This window comes from Pinus tabuliformis, chromosome 5_2, assembly GCF_031772625.1.
Source record: "Pinus tabuliformis cultivar Carrire ecotype Pingquan chromosome 5_2, CPIR1, whole genome shotgun sequence".
In the NCBI taxonomy this organism is placed as follows: domain Eukaryota; kingdom Viridiplantae; phylum Streptophyta; class Pinopsida; order Pinales; family Pinaceae; genus Pinus; species Pinus tabuliformis.
The window spans coordinates 1,029,393,672-1,029,414,133 of NC_142306.1; the positions used below are offsets into that span (position 1 = coordinate 1,029,393,672).

A 20,462-nucleotide genomic window follows, 5' to 3' on the forward strand; every position below is an offset into this window, starting at 1 on the left:
ATAAACAAGGGTTAGTGAAAAACAATTTACAATTATCTACAATATTTACAAAATAAATTAGCTCTTAATAGCATGTAAATTTTGTTATAGCACAAGAGAGAGATTAAAAAATTTTGAGAGACTTTAAAATAAATGATGTATGTAAATGGATCACTGGCCCAAACCCTTCTGCAAAGTACCCTACAAAATGAAAGCTCAAAATCCAAACACAATCAATTCTTCTCCACAATCTATGAACTTGGAGACCAAGGGCTAGCATACCTATAGATTTCTATTCAAACTTAAAAGATGAATTGTTACATCATGTGGAATCTATATCTGTGGTTATAGATCTAAACCCAACACCTAAGGCAAGATACATGTACCAATAGATGTTTCGTCTTGCAGCAAATGAAATAATAATTTATAAAGCGCATATAATATAGAGCATGAAAAATTACTAGCACATACCACAGATCAACAGATAAAAGAACACTATGAATTGAAACCCCAAAGTCTTTCTATTATGAGAAATACGATTCCAACAAAGCAAGGCTCAGTACATGCATTACAGATTACATCATCCAAAGATGGAATGAGTTCGATAGCTTTGATATATAGAAAATGAGAGAAGAAAACCCCTCCAATTGGAAATAAAGGGCTAGTTGGCTTGATCCTCATCAAAATATTCTCATTTGTTGATTTTCCTTTGAAAATAACTTGATCTCCGTCGTTGTTTTTTAATTTTTTGAGGAAAAAATCGAATTTCTTTTATAACCCTTTTTTATTAATCCAAAAAATAATATTTTGGACTAATATCCTCAAAAAAATCACTTTGACTTAACCATCAAGGTCCAAAGGATCAAATTTTCTTAAAAAGTCCAATTTCCCCTTGGTGGAGAACCTCCCAAAATTAATTATTTTTTGACCCATGCATAATTAATTTTTTGGCTAATTATTTATCTTCATTTTTTGCCATAAAAATTAATTAGAAGACTCAAGAGGGGATTAATTATTTTTTCCATCCTCAAATATTTCAACCATGGCGTCTAACTATGTTAACCATGCACTAAAATATTTTTACAAGATATTACAATTTAATTCAACTCTTAAAAGGGGAAATACACATTTAGACATAGACCCTCAAAGCACTACCCAATTCCGTGACACAATATGATCTAGTATGAAAAAATACATAGACTTGATAAACACTAGGACTCACCTAAGACCTTGTCAAAGAATTCCACCCTAGCTTTGGGATTGTAGCTGGGACAAAAACATTGTCGATTATCCATGTTTAGAAACACACATAATTCATGGAGGTTAAAAAACTCCTTCGGATGAAACCCTTTGAGAAGATCAGAGGCTTACCTAAATGTTATTACATCTCTTCATAGTCATACTAGAATCATTTACAATAATTTTGCAGAAATTGGGTTTACAATGATAAAACTGGAAGTTGAATGATGAGAATGATCCTTGAAAAAGTGTCTACTACTTTGTACTCTGCTTCTTGGACTGTGGTCAACGGGATTGAAAAAATTGGAATCATCTTAGTGATTCATATTACTTCCTAGGTACCCACTAGGTGCAAAAGTCCCTATGCATGTGAAAAATCGATAAAAATATCACTTATTGCAATCAACCGATAATTATCCAATGTATTTGATTGTGAGCAAAACTATTTTACTGCAAATACTGAATAAAAAGTTGATTGCAATATTCACAAAAATAAATTGTGGAAACTCTAATAGAAAACTAATCACAATATGGACACAAATTTTTGGAAAAAATGCCCATGGAAAAACCCCAAAGGGAAAACCAATTCTACAAATCTAAGAGTTTTATTAATCTTCAACAAATTTTGCAATTGATAAATATTACAATATTGTTTGCCAAACCCCAGCAAAGCTTTGGTACAAAATCTCTTCACCTACACAAATTGATTTGACCATTGGAAGGCTCACAGCCTCCCTCTGCAACCTGACATTGCCTCTCCTGCAATTCACACTACTATTCCAACAGCTGCTACAAATTCCTACAATGCGCCTTTTCTGCAATCGCACTGATTTCCTACAATTTTCTCTACAACAAGAAATCTCGATATGTTAAATTGTCAACTTGTATGGCCTCTCCTGGCAATCTCGTACGGCATCTCCTGGAAATCTTGGCTGGCAATCTCATACAACATCTCTTGGAAATCTTGGCTAGCAATCTCATACGACATCTCCTGGAAATCTTGGCCTCACTATTTGCACAATAAATCTAGGAGAATTCCTCCTTCAGATCTCGAACACTAGAAGAATACTGATGAAAGAAAACTCCGGAAATATTTACTGCTTCAACTGTTACTGGAACCCTTACCGGTCGCAAATCATGCTATCACTACACCCTCTTCACTGCAATGAATGATCTCCAAGACTACCCATCAATCTCCTTTATAATCTCTTGAGGAGAAATCAACGGCCAAGATCTAGATCTGAAATGATCTAATCAATGGCTAAGTTCATTTAGAAACTTTACTAGAAGTCTTTAGAGGAAATTCTACCATGTCTCAATTATTACTAATTAATTAATCTATGTCTTAATGAATTTAATTAAGACATTTAGATTCAAAATAATAACTTAGGCTTGGAGATATTTTTTGCTCTTGTGTTCCTACCCTCACTGACACCACCTAAGGCTAAAACACATGTTCGAGCTGCATCAACCAACACTCCCTCTTAGCGAGGAAGGTGTTCTACATTCGAAACCATCATGCTTCATGCTTGCATATGGAACACCTATCACCTTGAGTACCCCATGGCCCATTTCACTATGCCACAACTCTCCTAGACTGCTACTGCAAGCTATGAGTGCAAACTCATCCTCCAATTGACTAGAAATCTCATCTGTGATGGTTGTTGTCTCTTCTCGCCCTTCTTGTCACCTTTCTTCTTGCACGGCAATTGCTACAGTAATGGCCAAACTCGTGACAACCATAGCACTTGATCTTTGACATGTCCTTCTTCTTTTCCTCCTTGGAGTTGGACCCTTTACTAGATCCCTTCTTCGCTTTTCCCTTGCTCACAAGAGCAACATTCTCGTTGTCATCTCCCTTCTGCTCAGAACTACTGCTAGTACCATTATTGCCTTTCACAAGGCTTAGTCGAAGCTCCTATGTGAAGTCATTCCACAAGCATTCCCAACTAGGAAAATCAGATCTTCCACTAACCACTTGCACGAAAACATCCCACTACTTCTGAAACCCATTCAAGGTTGTTCTCACAAGCTCTTCATCATTGACCTTCTCTCCAATGGTTGCTAGCTCATCTCTGATTGTCCTGATGCAAGTGAGATAACTAACAATGTTTTCTCCCTTATTTTGTCTGGTGCTTCTAAGCTTCTCTCTTAGGATCATTTTCTGATTCATATTTTTATCCTGGAAAAGTTTGTTGATGGCATCCCACATCTTCTTGGTTGTATCTTCTTCTGCTAAATGTGGAACTATGTGGTCCTTGACCCCATCTAGAATAATATGCCTAGCCTTGGCATCATCTTTCTAGTACTCATGCAACATGATCGAATATGTTCGTACTCTTACCTACCATTTTGCAGGTGATATCCTTAGGAGAAAAAAATTCTCCAAGATGGCCCTCAGCCAGCAGCCACCAACTAGCTCGTTGTGCCATTTCTCCGCCACCTAAGCTAGCGATGTGGTCCTTCACCCATCTGCCATGATCAGATGTTTAAAGGTGGGCCTCCCGAATCTAAAGGTATGCCTTGTCATTTGGTAATTGAGCATTGTATTTTCTTATCATAGACACTTCTAGGCATAGATTAATGGGGGAATTCGGCAGAAATAATGGGCTAGGTCTGTGTTCTCGTCCCCTAGGCCTCTTTTTGGATGTTAACCTTGAACCCTAGTCCCTATGGGATCTCTTTTATTGACCTTCGAGCTTTAGGGATGGTACGACATGGAAAACCCTAATTTTGGTTGCGTAGTCTCGCTCCCTTCATCCACATATATCACTCCCCTTCCTCTCATTATAACCCCACTCATCATTTCTCCCACCTAAGTCCACATTCCTCCATTGGCTCGACATGGGGTTAGCTTTCCCCTTGCCCTTGCCCACACCTTGGGTCAAGCGTGGAATGATGCCCTGGAGGTTGATGCAGCTGAAAAAACAAAACAAAACAAAAAACAAAAACAAAACAAAACAAAACAAAAAACAAAAACAAAAACAAAACAAAACAAAAGCATAATTGGCCACATTCAACTGGAAAATGTACCACAAAATGAAAAATATTGTCGGGACAAACACATTTAGCACGTGGACAAAATCCAATACATGAGCTCTACCCCATCATCATGGCCATCACCCTAGTTCTTACAAGCTCTAGATGAGCCTCCTTTATCATTTAGGAACCCATGATTGTCCCAAATCCTGCTGGGTAATTAACCACTCTACCTTAAAAGGGGTATCCACTGCTATAGCTCACACATCATGCTCTTAACGCTTGAACCCCGAGCAGTTAATTAAAGAAAAATCATAAAAGGCAACAGGCATATAAAGAAGGGTGGAAAAATCAAGGTCGGGGCACCTCATGTACCACAATTGCTCTCTATTATACACTATATACCTAAGTGTGGTCTTCCCTTGTATTAGCTACCCTCGTACCACAGCATGTGACCCAGGGCTACTCCTTTCATCCCCTTCTTCGTTCATCTCTTTGTCACATGCCACCACCCTTTAAGGGATGTACCTTGGACATATTATCCCCTTTAGAAGTAGAAAACACTTATAGGATGCTTGGTTAAACCCATTTCGAGCTTGGAGACATTAGCACATATCAAAGCCCATTATGGAAGGGCATGCCATTATGAAGTCCCCACTTGTTTTCCATGGTTTGTAAGCTCTTTTACTCGATTTCCTTAGTGACTTGTTGTACTGGAAGGCTAGGGGATGCATCGAATATTATGTAGGATTGCAGGTGATCTCCATCTTGGGTTTGGTCTCCCTATACGGAGTCCTAACCCTCCAAAGGGATACATTGGCACATGTAGGGTGTGCATTAAGAGCCATGGGCCTCCACAGTAGTAGAAAACACTCCATGGATCCCCATAAATGTTCAGAGATTTCTCGAGATTCACCTATTGGATTAGGAAGATGTACCTAGTTCACCTTTGCTTAGCCTGCCCCATAGTTGTACCATGCACTTGGAAGATGACCCAGGACTTCTATGCTAATGTGACATCACTTACACCATCATTTGAGCCCTTACAGATGGACTAAAGGCATCTTCGACTCACTTGGAGACCCATGAGGTCACTTGTGTGCCCTCACAGCCATTGGGAGCACCACAGGTTTATTATGTGGAGAACAAAGGGCCAACCCCGTGTCCATTTCTATTGGAAGTCTAATTCATCATTTTGACACTTATGGACTTCACCAATCCTCTTAAAGATCCCAACGACATGCATTATTGATTATTCGACCTCTTGGGAGGCTTATTATTTTGTTTGTGAGCTAGTTTGGCGGGCTTGTAACCAAAAGATAGTTATTTGCACATTATTTTAGTTGATGAGCTAATGTAGGCTAAAATTAGGTATTTTGAACTCCTAATGAGTGTATAAATAGCACAGAAATGAATTCATTTTGGATGATCACTTGGATTGGATCAATCTCTCTCTTGAGAATTTTGCATTTCTTTCTTGAAGGATGAATTGGAGCATGGATGAATTTTGATGTTTGGATTGGACTTTCTTATCTTGGAACTTCTTTATTGGCAAATGGGTTGATGGTTGGATATGTTCTCTTACATGTAAGTACACATTTTTAATGTTATTCTTGTTTTAATTTGTCGCATTGGTATGGGATTTTCGCTATACTAGGGCTAATTGTTGCATTGCATAATTGCGAAATTGTGGAATTATTGTTTCTATATAGCATCTCTCAATGTATGGGCCATGTATGTTGAATGAAATCTCCTAGGGATAATTCTACCATTGAATTTATCTTCATAAGCCATATCTTTTTGCAAAGCAAAGTATAGTGCTTTAAGGTCACTTCTTCTTGCCCTAAAGACCAAGTCAAGTAGTCCTTGAGGCCTTCTTGACCGAGAAACGAAGTCCTTTCTCATCATTCTCCTAGACTCCATTCTCCCCAACGGATTAGGCACTAGTCTACCAATAGGTGATCACTCAAAGAACCATTCTTCTTCACCATTCCCTCTTCATTCTAGGTATATCTGCGTTGGGCCACCTCGGGCATCACTTTCCCGACAAAATAGCCATAGACAAAGTTCAATCTCCTGGCCTCTACTGCGTTGGTGTGTCCTCAAGGTCTCCTCCAAACTTGAAAAAATTTTGACGATGGGATTGTGAGATATCCCAAGCCCTAGCTCTGAGATCAAACTTTGCCTTGGTATTCCCTGGGATAGTACCACATAGGATCAATTTGACACCTCTAAGTGAAAACGCTTGTTTTGATTCTTTCCCCTTCCTTGTCTGGGTTAAGATCATCATTAGTTGCTAAACTCCCTCCCCTTAACCTAGGGTAGGTCCACTTGGTCCCGTGTGATCCCATACCTTTGAAAAGTTAATTTATCAAGAACCACTTGGGAAACCAAGTTCAATAAGGATTTTAGGGATTGGGAAACTCCTTTGCAAGACACACTCCTTAAACCCAGCCCTTAAATTGCCACCTTCTCCTAGAAAGATTTGTACCTTGCTTGACGAGTGAGCAAGCCCCATTCTTAACCTCACTTTGCATCCATTTGTTGGTTCATCCTTCATAGGTGACTTTCCATATATCGAGTCTCCTCCCATCAGTGAAAGTCCGTAAAGAGTAGGGAGCCTTAACTTAGGTGATAGTGGGCTAAGTCTCCATTGTTTCCCTTGATCTAGCAGTTATCCTTTTAGGAGTCCCTTTTAGGCCCCCTGCTAGTTTTAGTGGTAACATGTACATCAATATCTGTTGAAGCAAACTCCTTCAGCCCATGCTCTTCTAAAATACGAAGTTACCAAATTCTCCAAACACCAAAGGTAGATGTGCCATCCAACCTATCTTGATCGCTCAATCCTGCTCAAGCCATTATTGAAGCCCTTGAGAGAAAATAAATATCTCTTCTACCATCTAACAAAAGTATCTGGGAAAACTCATAGTCTCCCTCTGCAAGTAATATTAGCTACAATTGGGAAACTCACACTTCCTCTGTGAACTCACCATGCCCACATTAACTACGCACTAGCCCTCCCAAAAACTCCCACTACCTCCGGGAAATCACTCTGACAAATTTCTCTGCCTCTAACAACTAGAGAAACCCACTCGCACTGCCTCTAGAAAATCGATCTAGCAATTGACAAAAGAAATTGTGTCTTTGGCAACATGTACTAGTAAACTAGCAATTCACACTAGTTAATTCGGCCTTCCTTTTGTTGAAAATAACACAACAAAAATTCCTCCAAGGAATTCTGAAAATTGATCTGGGTATTAAACCCTTAGCTTTCCATTCCAAACCCCTACGTTGATCTACTTCGATAAACTTCTATGCTTTAGATCTACTTTGATATAATGTGAAAATTTGATATAAATATTACTTATTGCAATCAGCCAGTAACTATCCAGTGTATTTAATTGTCAGCAAAATTATTTTACTGCAAATATAGAATAAAAACACAATTGCAATATTCACAAAAATAAACTTCGAAAACTCTAATAGAAAACCAATCACATTAATGGGCACAATATTTTTGAACAAAACGTCCATGCAAAAACCCCAAATGGAAAACCAGTTCTTCATATCTGAGAGTTTTATTAATCTTCAACAAATTCTGCAATTGATAAATATTACAATATTGCTTTCCAAGTCCCAGCAAAGCTCTGGTAAAATATCTCTTCACCTCCACAAGTCAATTTGACCATTGGAAGGCTCACGGCCTCCCTTTGCAACCTGACACGACGTCTCCTACAATTCGCACTGCTATTACAACACTACTACAAATTCCTGCAATCCACCTTTTCTGCAATCGCAAAGATTTCCTGCAATTCACTCTACAACTGGAAATCTCAATCTGCTAAACTAGCAACTTGTATGGCCTCTCATTGTAATCTCGTACAACCTCTCTTGGCAATCTCGACCTCTCCATTTGCAGAATAAATCTGGGTGAATTCCTCCTCCAGATCTCGAAAACTAGAAGATTATTGATGAAAGAAAACTCTAGAAATATTTACCGCTTCAACTGCTATTGAAAGCCTCACTGATATCAAATCACATTATCATTGTGTCCTCTTCACTACAATGAATGATCTCCAAGATTGCCCATCGATCTCCTTTATAATCTCTCGTTGAGAAATAAATGACCAAGATCTAGATCTGAAATGATCTAATCAATGGCAAAGATCACTTAGAAACTTTACTAGAACTCTCTAAAGGAAAATTGACCATGTCTTAATTATTACTAATTAATTAATCTATTTCCCTAAGTTAAAACTTAGGAAAATAATTAAAATTGATTAATTAATTTAGTTAAGACATGTACATTCAAAAGAATAACTTGGGCTTGGAGATATTTTTTTCTCTTGTGTGCCTAGTCTCACTGCCACCACCTCAAGCTAGAACACCTGTCCAGGCTACATCAACTAACAAAGCACAAGTCACGAGACCCTAGGGGCCACTTAGGCATTCTACCAAATATCACCTTAGTAGCTAAGTTGCATGAAATGATGAAACATCTAGAAGTTTCTGAAACAAGGGAAGCTATATATATATTATCAATTGGGTTTATCTCAGGTGGTTGAGATGAATGATTGGGATCCTTCTTCCACAAGAGAAGGACAAGGAATGATATGATCCTCCTTACATAAGAGTCAACGAAAAATTAAGACAAGTAATGCACCCAAAATTCTACTAGAGGGGCCTCACAATAAGAGAATCCTCCAACCTAGCAATCAACAATTATTGAGATAAGGTTATTTATCTCTAAAGGGGAGATTGAATCATGTCCCAAGAGAGAAAAGCATTACCTTGAATTAATTAAGAGAAGATGTGAGATGAGCCCTAGAGCTCTTCCTCCATTATTCCTTTGATCAATTAGCTTAGCCTTCTAGTAATTTTGTGTTGCTCCAAAAATTGTCTTTGAAAATTATTGGATCAACCAAACAAAGGAAGACAATTCACATGTATTCCCTTTTGCTTTGTAAAAAGATAGCTCAACAAGTTTTGCAATGATTTTTCAATGAGGAGAAGCGAAATTTCCTCCTTGGTCTCCCACAAAATAAGTAACTTGTCATCCACAAAATGCATGAAGGCTAAGTTTAAAAATTTAATTTTTCAAACTTACATTGAGTAAAACCCCAATTGAAGGCAAAATGCTACAACAAAGAAGCTATCAAGGATAATTTTGACTCCTAATACCTGTTGCACACATTTTGTCAAAGTTCCAAGGAAGGAGTTGTTCCAATTTTTTTCAAATATCAGGATTATCAACCAACAGCTTTTTGAGACATTATAAACCCATTCTGCAAGTTTGTAATGTATATGATGCTAGTAAGACCGTGTATTTATGTGACAACCTAGGTAAACCTATTATTTTGGTGACAAATTTCATCTTAGGAGGTTTTTTGTCTCACTAATTATTTGTATTTCTAAACACAGATGATCGGCAGAGTTTTTCCCTCTAGCCCCACCCCAAAGCTAGGGTAGAATTTATCGTCAAAATCTTAGGTGAGTCCTAGTGTTCTAGTCGAGTCTTGTAAAATTGATTTGACAATAATTTAAGTTAATTGGCTAAATTATTTTATTACAAATCACTAGGTCTACTAGATCATATTGTGTCGTACAATTGGGTAAGTTATTTGAGGATCTATAACGAACAAGTATTCTCTCTTTGAGGGTTGAATCACGTAAAATCTTATGTAAAAAATAATTTGGTGCATGGTCTCTCATACTTAGACATTATGGCTAAAAAATTTGACGATGGAAAAATAATTAATCCCATCAAGCGTCAATTAATTAATTTTTCTGGCAAAAATAAAATTAAATCCTAAGCCTCCCCAATCGGGGTGCGAACCGGCCTTAGTGGGCTTGTCCGGGCCCAAAGATTAATGTGGATCTTAAAGATCATCACAGCCACCCTCTGCATGTAGCCAACACTTGGAGCAGTGGCGGCAAGCATGCGAGGTTTAATGCTTGAAGGTGGCAGAGTTTTAAGGACAGTTGGAGTGGGAAGCATTTTCTTCGGCTTGTTGAGGAGGTTAGCTTAGGTGCTTACGCTCCTATGGAATTTTGCAGGAAGAACTTCAAGACAAAAGAGACTAAAATCCAGAAAACTATACTGTGATTTGGCAATTCTAAAAATAACTTCTTATTTAACAAAAGAAATATTAAATCAAACATGGAAGCGAAATTAGGCACCTTTGATTGTAGAGATGCAATGTCTTGTCCTCAGCTCGTTCAGACCTTATAGTGTATCCTCCATTCGCAAGCCTAAATTATAAAGAAATATCAGAAGCATACAAATTACTGAAATCAACATCTAATATAAAGCACAACTTAAGATCTCACAAAATCAAGCCACCCTCAAACGGCTCCTTGGACCACTATATGTCAAGACCTCTCCATATAAAGAGTTGGATAAATGCGTGTTACTCCAACAAATGTCCGAGGGACTGGACCTCCACCTTCTTTGATGCAGTTAAAAGCCAATGGGATAGGAAGTCCTCGACCTAGACAGAGGGGCATATAGAAATATAAATCTAATAACTTAGGCATATAGAAATAGTAGAAAAAAATTTAACATTAAAGGCATGAATTTAATCGAGAATCTAGATGATTAACTCGGAAATGATCTTACAAAAGCTCAAGCGCTCTGCCCAGTGGGCCCTATATGTCCCATTTATGTGCAACACCAATGAGACTGTTCGAAATGCCTGTAATCAAAAACATAACAGTAGATATATCATATAAGCCAGCTATTTTTCACTCCTAATGGTGGAATTACAATTTGTTCTTCTAAAAGATTTCGACATAGAAAGGCTGCCTCTTACCTCAAATGGAGACAGTGGCCCAACCCAACCATGCAAGCTTGCACCACAAATCTAAAAAAGAGAGAAAATGAATAAGAAAAGACCTATGATGAATGTGGAGAACAAAGAAATACAGGCAAGTTAAAAACCAGAGAAATATTCAATCTTCTTAATCTGAAAGGCTGAAGCAATATACCCTAAGTTTCTGCCCAACAAATAGTTTACCAGCAAGGAGTTGTTTTGAAAGGGCTTCATCCAAAATGGCATTGAGGCAATACCTAGCATGGAAGAGAATAAATATTTAGTGTTTCTGCCGTTCTTGAGTAGTCTTGATATACAGGTTGGCACTGCCAACCTACTAGGAAAACAGCAATCTGCAGGGACCACTTACCATCCGTCTGTGACTTCTAGCTTTACTGGACACCTGCTAGAGGATTTTTGCATGTCATTGGAAATCAAATGCTCTGCCTCCTTGGATTTCTCCTTCAGCCCTTTAAATGGACTGAGATCATTGAATTCCTCAGTGGGGCATACACGAATGGCTGAAACACACAGAATCATCATATGCACTGGGGCTGCATCCCCTTCAAGAATTTTCCTAAGAGGAGAACGATGACCAAGGTTGACTTCGCGTTCATATCTGTAGCACATCAACTATGACATGTCACAAGCATACTGAAATAAAACATAAGTTAGAAAGAATTTACTCATGGTTACAAATTGAACAACAATCTACCTGTACTTTAATTCCTCAAGGACATTTTGCACCGTTAAATATTTGCCCCCAGCTTGCCGAGCATAGCTTCTTTCAATGCAAGCCAGTTTCCAAACTATCCATTTGTAATGGTTTTCCACCCAACTATCAAAAAAATTCAAACATCAGAAAACAGCAAAAAAAGGTGCAACTCAACATATGATATTTATATGCATGTTGCAAACTTTATCCCCAAAATAGTGTTCATAATTATCTTTTCAAAACAAATCCATCATCAATATTCCAAAAGTATCCTCATAAGATAAAATATTTGTTTTCTCCAGTTTCAAGCTAGTTGCTGCAAATCGATGAGCCTAATTTTTCACCAAATAAGTACTGAAATATCTTGTTTCTAGCAGAGAGTAGCTCTTGTATTTTGCTTCAAGCTTGTTTTGATTTTGTAAAATACATAAAAATATATCAGCTCACAATTTGAATGATTGTTATAATTTACAACCAGAAAAGCAAAGGTTCAGGTAGGAGAATGGAGACCTGAGTGGATAAAGAACTCCACACTAGATAGGACAAGATAATTCTATTAATGTCAAACCAATGACCACAAAAGTAGGTCAATGAGTATCCCAGTGGGATATATCAAGTGGTTGAGTGCATTGACCTTCATGCAGGTCTCTGAGTCAACCCCATAATCGCTGCCTTTGTTGCATGCTTTACTTGATCTCCTTGTCAGGCTAGGCACCATAATTAGCACCAACAGGTTTACACTAGGTGTTGTTACTGCAAATCTAGCACCCTAATGCAAAGCCTCACTAAGCAATCTAGATTGAGAGCAACAATGGGAGAGTTACACAATGTCACCTTAGCAACTACTACCATGCCTTTTATGGTTGGATACAATCCTCACAGGGGAGGCTACCCGGGTAGATCTTAGGCATTAGGTAACCCAAGTGGTTTAGGATAAGTATTCCCTAAGGGTTCTGCTACAAGATTCAACTAAGGAAAGTTATACAAAATTAGGGTTTTGGGTGATTCTAAGGTGTACCTTCAAGAGAGCAGGTTCAAAGGTCCTTGTTACCCACCAAAAAGTGGGTTACCCATAGGAGACAAAAAATTCTTCTTCTTGGAAAGCCAGCTAGCCAGCAGTCCTATATGATCAACACATGACATGATGTTAAGATCCTCCACTTCTTGCTTAGGTCACATTTTTCTCTCCCATTCGGCATTCCTTCTTAGAGGAAGGTGGGTCATCCATCAACAGATGATGATGTGTGTAGCTCAAGCAACTACATTTGCACAGGCCTAAGTGTCTAGGCATGTAGAAGTCACCCAAAGCCTTCTTAGACCTCCTTAGACACTTGCTCTAATGTCAACAAGTTGCATTTGAAACTCAGCCTAAGTCTAACTTAGGAAAAGTACATAATTATTATGTTGGCTAATTGAGCTAAACAAACATTGGAAAAGTAAAGCATTTCCTTTAGTCAATATGTTTTAATCTCAACACTTGAACTCAAGTGAGGTGAGACTATTAATTTAGTCAACAATGGTATGTTCTATGCTTAGCACAATTACTTCAATGTTCTTTTAGCAACCCAGTGACAATTTCCAATTTAGATTTCTTGTAGCAATCACATTAACCATTAATCACATTGACAGTAAAAGTAGATAGAACAAGAAACAAAATGCAGAAGACAAGCAAAGACAAGAGGACACCAAATTTGGAAGACGCCAGGGAAAAACCCCAAGGTGGGGGAAACCCTTTGATCAATTCTTCTTATTATTATATCAAAATGTTCAGCAAAGAGAGAGAGTATAATAGTCAAAATTGACTTGTCAAATTCAAGTCAAAACAACGCTGTCAAAATCTGAGTCAACTGCAGTCAAACTTCAACCCTAACCATAAATCACAGATGGTCAATGCAGCAATCAAACTCCTCTTTGAAGCTCGGTCAAAGGTAGTCAAACTCAGCGTCCAACAATGGTCGAATTCAGCCCAAAACAATCAAAATCTATGGCCAAACTTGGTCAAGCTGCGGTCAACCCTGCGATCAATGCAATCAAAGTTCTCCTTTTTCCTCGGTTTTTCTGCCCAAGAATGTGGCTTGCTTAGACAAAAATATACCCATAAAATCGAAGTCAAATGATGCCCAGAAATTCAAAGTCAACACTGGTCAACACTGGTCAAACTGCAAAAATTTCTGAGATTTTTAGTCATGCAATTTCGTCCTCCTTGTGCCACACGTGGGAGAGAGAGAATGCCCAATGTTGTACGAACCAATGAGAGGAGGGAGAATGTGTGAGTGATGAAGATGCCAAATGAGGTGAGAGGTCACTTGTATTTATACAATTCGTTGTGGGTGAAGAGTCACGTCCATTGGGCTTCATGAGCCTACATGTTGATGTGGCCAACCTGAACAATTTGCACATGTGTGGGCATAAATTCAAAAATGCACTTTCGCTTGTCCAAATTGGATGATCTTTATATCAATTTTGGTCCTCTTGAAAAGAGGAATTTAATGCAATCATCATCTCCATCAAATGAGTTGTCCCAAGGTGGAATTTGGCCCTAGTTGCCAATTTTAACAGAGATCTAATCTCGGTCATCAATCACTTTGGAGATTAGGGTTAGGGATTTAGATCAACGAAAAGTTATCAAAGCAAGGCTAAGGAGAAGGAGAAGACGCACCATACAACAACACAAAATTGAGAGCTTCTGAATGAGGAATGTGTTACTCTAAGTGTGTCAATTCCAACGAAGGGGTCAGCAAGGAGATCTAAATCAACCAAGGAAGACTTGATTAACTGGATCAAATCCAATGTTGTACATTTATTTCCTCGATTGGGCCATTATCCCAAGACGAGAGCTCAAGTAGGTTCTGAAGAATTTAATGATGAACTGATTTGACTGGACAAAATTTGTTGTGTCATTTTTTATGAGAAATTTACTAGTCTGTAATCTGCTAAGTTAATGGTTTGTTGAAAGCTAGGTTCACAAGAAAATTAACATAGTATCAAAGTGATAAACTTTGAGAACCGATCTCAAGGTGCCAAGATCGTACAGGATCACTGAAGTCGGGATTGGTCGTGATCGTCTGGAGAGAAAAAAAAAATTAAAGGGGCAAAATCAATCATATGTTGAGAAATCCAAAGTGTGGCAAGTTAATTGATTTCTCTTATTATGACATTATCTTGTGATGTTTTCGTTATTATTATTCTTTCTTTCGATTTATCTTTTCTTATCATCAAGACTAATGCCAAACAACAAAAGAAGAGGACACAAGGTGTAGGCATGCAGCCAAGGCAAAACCCCACTCTAGGGGAAAACCCAGTCAAAATTCTTCCTTCAATAGATTCAAAACAAGATGAGATGACCAAGGCCTTCACAATCTATACTAGGGACTTCCTCCATCAAGTCAACCTTGCATTTTCTTCTTCAGCTGGGCAGTAGCTTATTCCTCAATGTCTTCCTTTCAACAATGAGATGCCTTGGTCCTTCAATAAGATTATGTTTCGGTCTTGTAGTTCTGAGGCAACCTTCTTATCATACATTGGTTCAGACTTGATGCAATACAAACCGTAGCCCTCCTTTATTACTGCCTATGATCGAACTGTATTCCTCCTTCAAAGGTATACTGAAAATTCAATCTCTTCTCTGCATTTTACAGCAAAGTTACCTCTCTACTATACTGTAATCTCACTGAACTTATTCTATGAGATTGATTCGAACTACACTAATGTATACCGAGGTCTATCACTGTGACAACTGATCTTCTTTCTGAGATATTGCACCGAACTGAGATCTCACGAATTGATCGGATTTTTTCTGACTATGATTTGCAATGAAACTATTCCCATTCTCTAAAATTATCGAACTGTCTCCTCTACAATAGCACCGAAAACTTCTCTCTGAAATTATCCAAACTTGTCTCCATCTGAGAGTTTGCACCGAATTGCAATCCGCACTTATCTCTGAGGTCTCACGAGTTCATTATTCTGAAACTAGTCCGAACTTCTTCACTATTCTGTTGATTTGGGGTAGCACCGAATGTGCTCTAGGCCTCAAATTTTGCAAAGACGTTTGGGCACATGTATTTCAAAGAACCCAAAAAGTGTTTTGGGAAATTCCACCCAAAAGTGATTTTATTAAAATAATTAATATTTTTAATGGGGTTCCTAAGTCTAAACTTAGGAAAATTAAAATATTAATGGGTATTAATCTAATCAGGGGTGAAACTTCTAGAAAAAGACACAGATCAAGCCAAAACGATCTGAGCCTTTGATTATGATTTAATTTGGGTCGTTCGTTGTCCAACAAGAAGATATAAGAAGGGGCTTAAGGGTCATTTGGAAAACACACCGAGAGATCAAGAGATCGAATTTCTGAAGTGAGAAGTTCTCCAGAGGAAATTATGACTGAGGAGATTTCTTGCAGTTGAGGGGAAGGGATATTTGGGTTGGAGGATCTTCTCCGGAACCCCGAATACTCAACAAAGAGGCAAAGAAACACCATTGGAGGCAGCGTAGCCTAGGAAGGACTAATGCTGGGCTAGGAGGCCCACGCAATGCTTGACACAGAGCTAGAAGGGCCAGCCCAGAGGAAGAGTTGTCTTCCAACATAAATCCAAAACTTGTTGGGGAGTTGTCCAATCAGCCGGGAGAGTTGACGTTAGAACTCCAGAAGGCAAGGAGACACGGCGCAGAGCTGACGCAGAGCCTCAAGGAGCCCCACGCAGGCTCACGCAGTTACTGTGAAGGGGCAACGCAGTTGTAGCCAAGGATAGTCAATTCAGCTGCCGGATCAGCCAAGATTTGTCACTAAGTTTTCCGTCAGTGTCTTTTTATCTGTAACTGGATTGTTGGAAGGGCATACAAAATTGTATTCAGAACTACTGCTTAATAATAATAAACCCTCAGATTTGTTGCACCGGTTTTCGCGCATTAGATTCTTCCAGGGACATTTGTCCAAAAATAATGGTGTCCATTGTGTTGTATTTTCTTTCTTGCTCAGTATCTTGTTTCTGCTTATAGTTTAATTAAGTGAAGGTTGTAGTAGTATTTACTTCGATATTTACCTTAGAACACAGTAATTAACTTGTACCGATTAACAAGTAGGAGAAGTAACATCAGTTTGCTATAGTAGGGAATCCTGTTGTGGAATTTTCACATGGTATTGAAGCTGTAGGTGAAGCAAGAAGAGCAAAGTCGGTAGATTCAGCGTTGAGCAGAAGAGGGAGTTCGAAAAAGATGTAGGAGGCAGCGGTTTGAAACCCCAAAGGGTTTGCGCAGTCCAAGCAGGGAGGGCAGATTTTCGAGGCAATCTCTCTTCGAGTGAGTCGACAGAGAGTACTTCCAGTTCGAATTTTTGTCGGGGCAGAGGGAGCAGAGTTGTAGCCTCAGCGTGAGAGAGTTGGTGGGACGCAGATTTTTCAGCAAGCAGATTGTTGGGCTGAAAAATGTCAGAAGAAAGAAGAGAAGCACCTTGAGGGAACTTTCGACATTTTCTCATTGGCAGAGAAGTTGCAGTGAGAAGCAGAGAGGGGACTTTCGACATTTTTGGCAGATATGGCAAACAGTGGCTTAAGGGATCAAGACACATTGGACAGAGCTTCCAACTACGTCATCTAGAAGGCTAGAATGTCTTTCCTTCTAGATGAGCATGCCCTCAAGATGTACGTCGACAGCATGGTGGCTGAACCAGCAAATCCAAATCCGTTGAAGAACTACAGAGTTGAGATGGCGAAGGCCAAGAGGATGATCCTGGATGGAGTCAGGATCATGTGGTGTGTCACATGGCTAGCAGAGGAACTACTAGGGAGATGTGGGATGCCTTGGCTACGTTATATCAAGGACCTTTAGAGCAGCAAAAGATGTACTTGGAGCAGAAGCTGACATCTACTCAAATGCAGAAGGGAGAGCATGTGGATCCATTCCTCACGAAGCTGAAGGAGACCCGTGATGAATTGTTTGTTGCGGGGCATACACCTCAAGATTCAGAGTTGGTTAGATTGGCCCTCAATTCTGTCTCAGATGAGTGGCAAGTCTTTGTCCAGAGTATCCTGGGCAGAGCAGCATTGCCGAATTGGGATGAGATGTGGGCAACTCTAAAACAAGAGGAGCTAAGGAGAGACTTAGTCAAGGTTAAACTTGACGAAAGCAGCAGCAGTGGGTTGAAGCCCAAGGAGGAGGAGGATAATGCAACCCTTGCATCGAAGGGACAACAGGAGCAGCGAAGACGTAAGAAGGACGTCTCGAAGATCAAGTGTTTCAGGTGTGGTGAGATGGGTCACTACGCTACTCAGTGTCCTCTCAAGAAGAAGGACAAGGATGAGAAGCATGATCTGAAAGATGCGCCCGCGAAGATCGAAGAGGAGGAGTTCACCATGGCAACCGAGATACCCCCAGGAGGAAGGTGGGCTGATTTAAAACTGTAGTTTGAAAGAGCTATAGATGGGCAGAATCCTTGAGGAGTCCACCTCTTGGATCAACACCTTACTACGGGAGTCCAATTTTGTGGTAGCAGGACGGACTAGTGTCGGATGGTGCCAAGGAGTGTCAGAGAGACAAGTGCAGTGGCTAGGAGCGCCAAAGTCTGAGCAACGCAGAGCAGAGTTGATAGCAATGCAGATGGCACAGAGCAAAGGTCAATAGCAGCGCAGTAGATTCAAAGGCTCAATGCAGAGACTAGCAGCAGTTAGGCTCCAGCACTCACGTGGTATCATACTGAACACAATTAGTTCAGTAATTTTGGATGTTTTTTAGTTGCTTCTCTCAACAATTGAGTTGCAATATGGATGCAATGTTAGCAGTGGTAGTGTTAGCAGCATAGCAAATGCAGCATTTGAGAGGGAGTTGTAGTACAGATGTAGCATTGGTAGTAGCAGTGTCAAAGGCAGCAGTACAATGGCAACAGCAGTGCAGTAGTTGGTGGACAGGATGTCAGACATGAGCAGCACAGAGGACGATGCTTCAGAGTCGGAGCAGTATGCAATAGGAGTGTATTGCTAGAGCACATTCCTCGCTAAGAGGGAGTGTTGATTCGGGGTAGTATCGAATGTGCTCTAGGCCTCAAATTTTGCAAGGAGGCTTGGGCACATGTATTCCAAAGAACCTAGAAAGCGTTTTGGGAAATTCCACCTAGAAGTGATTTTATTAAAATAATTAATATTTTTAATGGGGTTACTAAGTCTAAACTTAGGAAAATTAAAATATTAATGGGTATTAATCTAATAAGGGGTTAAACTTCTAGAAAATGACACGGATCAAGCCAAAACGATGTGAGCCTTTGATTATGATTTAATCTAGGTCGTTGGTTGTCCAACAAGAAGATATAAGAAGGGGCTTGAGGGTCATTTGGAAAACACAGCGAGAGATCAAGAGATCGAATTTCTAAAGTGAAAAGTTCTCAGGAGAAAATTCTAATTGAGGATATTTCTTGCAGTTGAGGGGCAAGGATAGTTGGGTTGGAGGATCTTCTCTGGAACCCCAAATACTCAGCACAGAGGCAGAGAAACACCAGTGGAGGCAGCGCAGACCCAGGAAGAACTGACGCTGGGCCAGGAGGGCCCACACAGTGCTTGACGCAGAGCCAGAAGGGCCAGCACAGAGGAAGAGTTGTCTTCCAATAGAAATCCAAAACTTGTCAAGGAGTTGCCGAATTAGCCCGAAGAGTTGACATCAGAACTCCAGAAGATAAGGAGACCCATTGCAGAGCTGACGCAGAGCCTCAGAGAGCTCTACGCAGGCCCACGCAATTACTATGAAGGGGCAACACAATTGTAGCCAGGGATAGTCAGTTCAGCTATCGGATCAGCCAAGATTTGCCAAGTGAAGTGAGGTAATCTACTAAGTTTTATGCTAGTGTCTTTTTCTCTATAACTAGATTGCCGGAAGGGCATCCAGAATTGTATTCAAAACCATTGCTTAATAATAATAAACCCCTCGAGTTGTTGCACTGCTTTTCCCGCATTGGGTTTTTCCGGGGACATTTGTCCAAAAATAACGTTGTCCATTGTGTTGTATTTTCTTTCTTGCTCAGTATCTTGTTTCCGCATATAATTTAATTAAGTGAAGGCTGCAATAGTACTTACTTCGATATTTACCGTAGAACACAGTAAATAAATTGTATGGATTAGCAAGTAGGAGAAGTAACATCAGTTTGCTGCAGTAGGATTCTTGTTGTAGAATTTTCACATATTCTTGATGTGAAGTCCTTAGGCTTGTATATATAGTTGCTTCCAGGTGAAATAGGCCGACATGAGTTCTTGAACGGTTGTGTCCCCATACAAGGTTAGGCCAACTTGATGATGATTTATTTGAGGCCGACAACAAGGAGACTTTGATGGAGGAGTCTTTGACCAAACAACAAATTGACTTTGACTCAAATAAACAATCCTAAAGCCTACAATGGAGGCTTGACTTATGACAATTGACCCAAGCATGAAACCATGCTTTAACAAGTTAATTCAATTAATAATAAAATTATTTTTGCTTTCTTTTGACAAATATATTACATTTTGACTCAAGTACAATTATGAAGACCAAACCTAGTTACATTTTTCAACACTCCCTCTTAACTAGGGAGGTATTCATATTTACATATAACCATAGATGTACATGGAAAATCTCAAAACAGATAATCTACGAAGAAGTTTAGGCACCACAATGCCATGGACTAGATTCCTAACCAAGTCAATCTATCCAAGGTCTCTTACTAGTTTAGGCACCGCAATGCCACGAACTAGATTCCTGACCACGGCAATCTATCC

The 20,462-nt window shown here is 39.4% G+C and overlaps 1 protein-coding gene across 10 annotated transcripts in view; it reads right to left on the minus strand.

Moving 5' to 3' along the window:
- Positions 1 to 20,462, minus strand: part of LOC149162751 (protein BREAST CANCER SUSCEPTIBILITY 2 homolog B-like) — a 164,646-nt gene that overhangs the window by 100,303 nt on the left and 43,881 nt on the right. For all 10 annotated transcript variants that reach the window (XM_089437376.1, XM_089437371.1, XM_089437375.1 and 7 more), the window contains exons 8-14: positions 11,725 to 11,847; positions 11,380 to 11,628; positions 11,185 to 11,266; positions 11,010 to 11,060; positions 10,817 to 10,892; positions 10,577 to 10,688; positions 10,378 to 10,449 (exon numbers count right to left, since the gene is read on the minus strand). In XM_089437376.1, the coding sequence (XP_089293502.1) occupies positions 10,378 to 10,449; positions 10,577 to 10,688; positions 10,817 to 10,892; positions 11,010 to 11,060; positions 11,185 to 11,266; positions 11,380 to 11,628; positions 11,725 to 11,847 (765 nt within the window). The remainder of the gene's footprint in view (positions 1 to 10,377; positions 10,450 to 10,576; positions 10,689 to 10,816; positions 10,893 to 11,009; positions 11,061 to 11,184; positions 11,267 to 11,379; positions 11,629 to 11,724; positions 11,848 to 20,462) is intronic.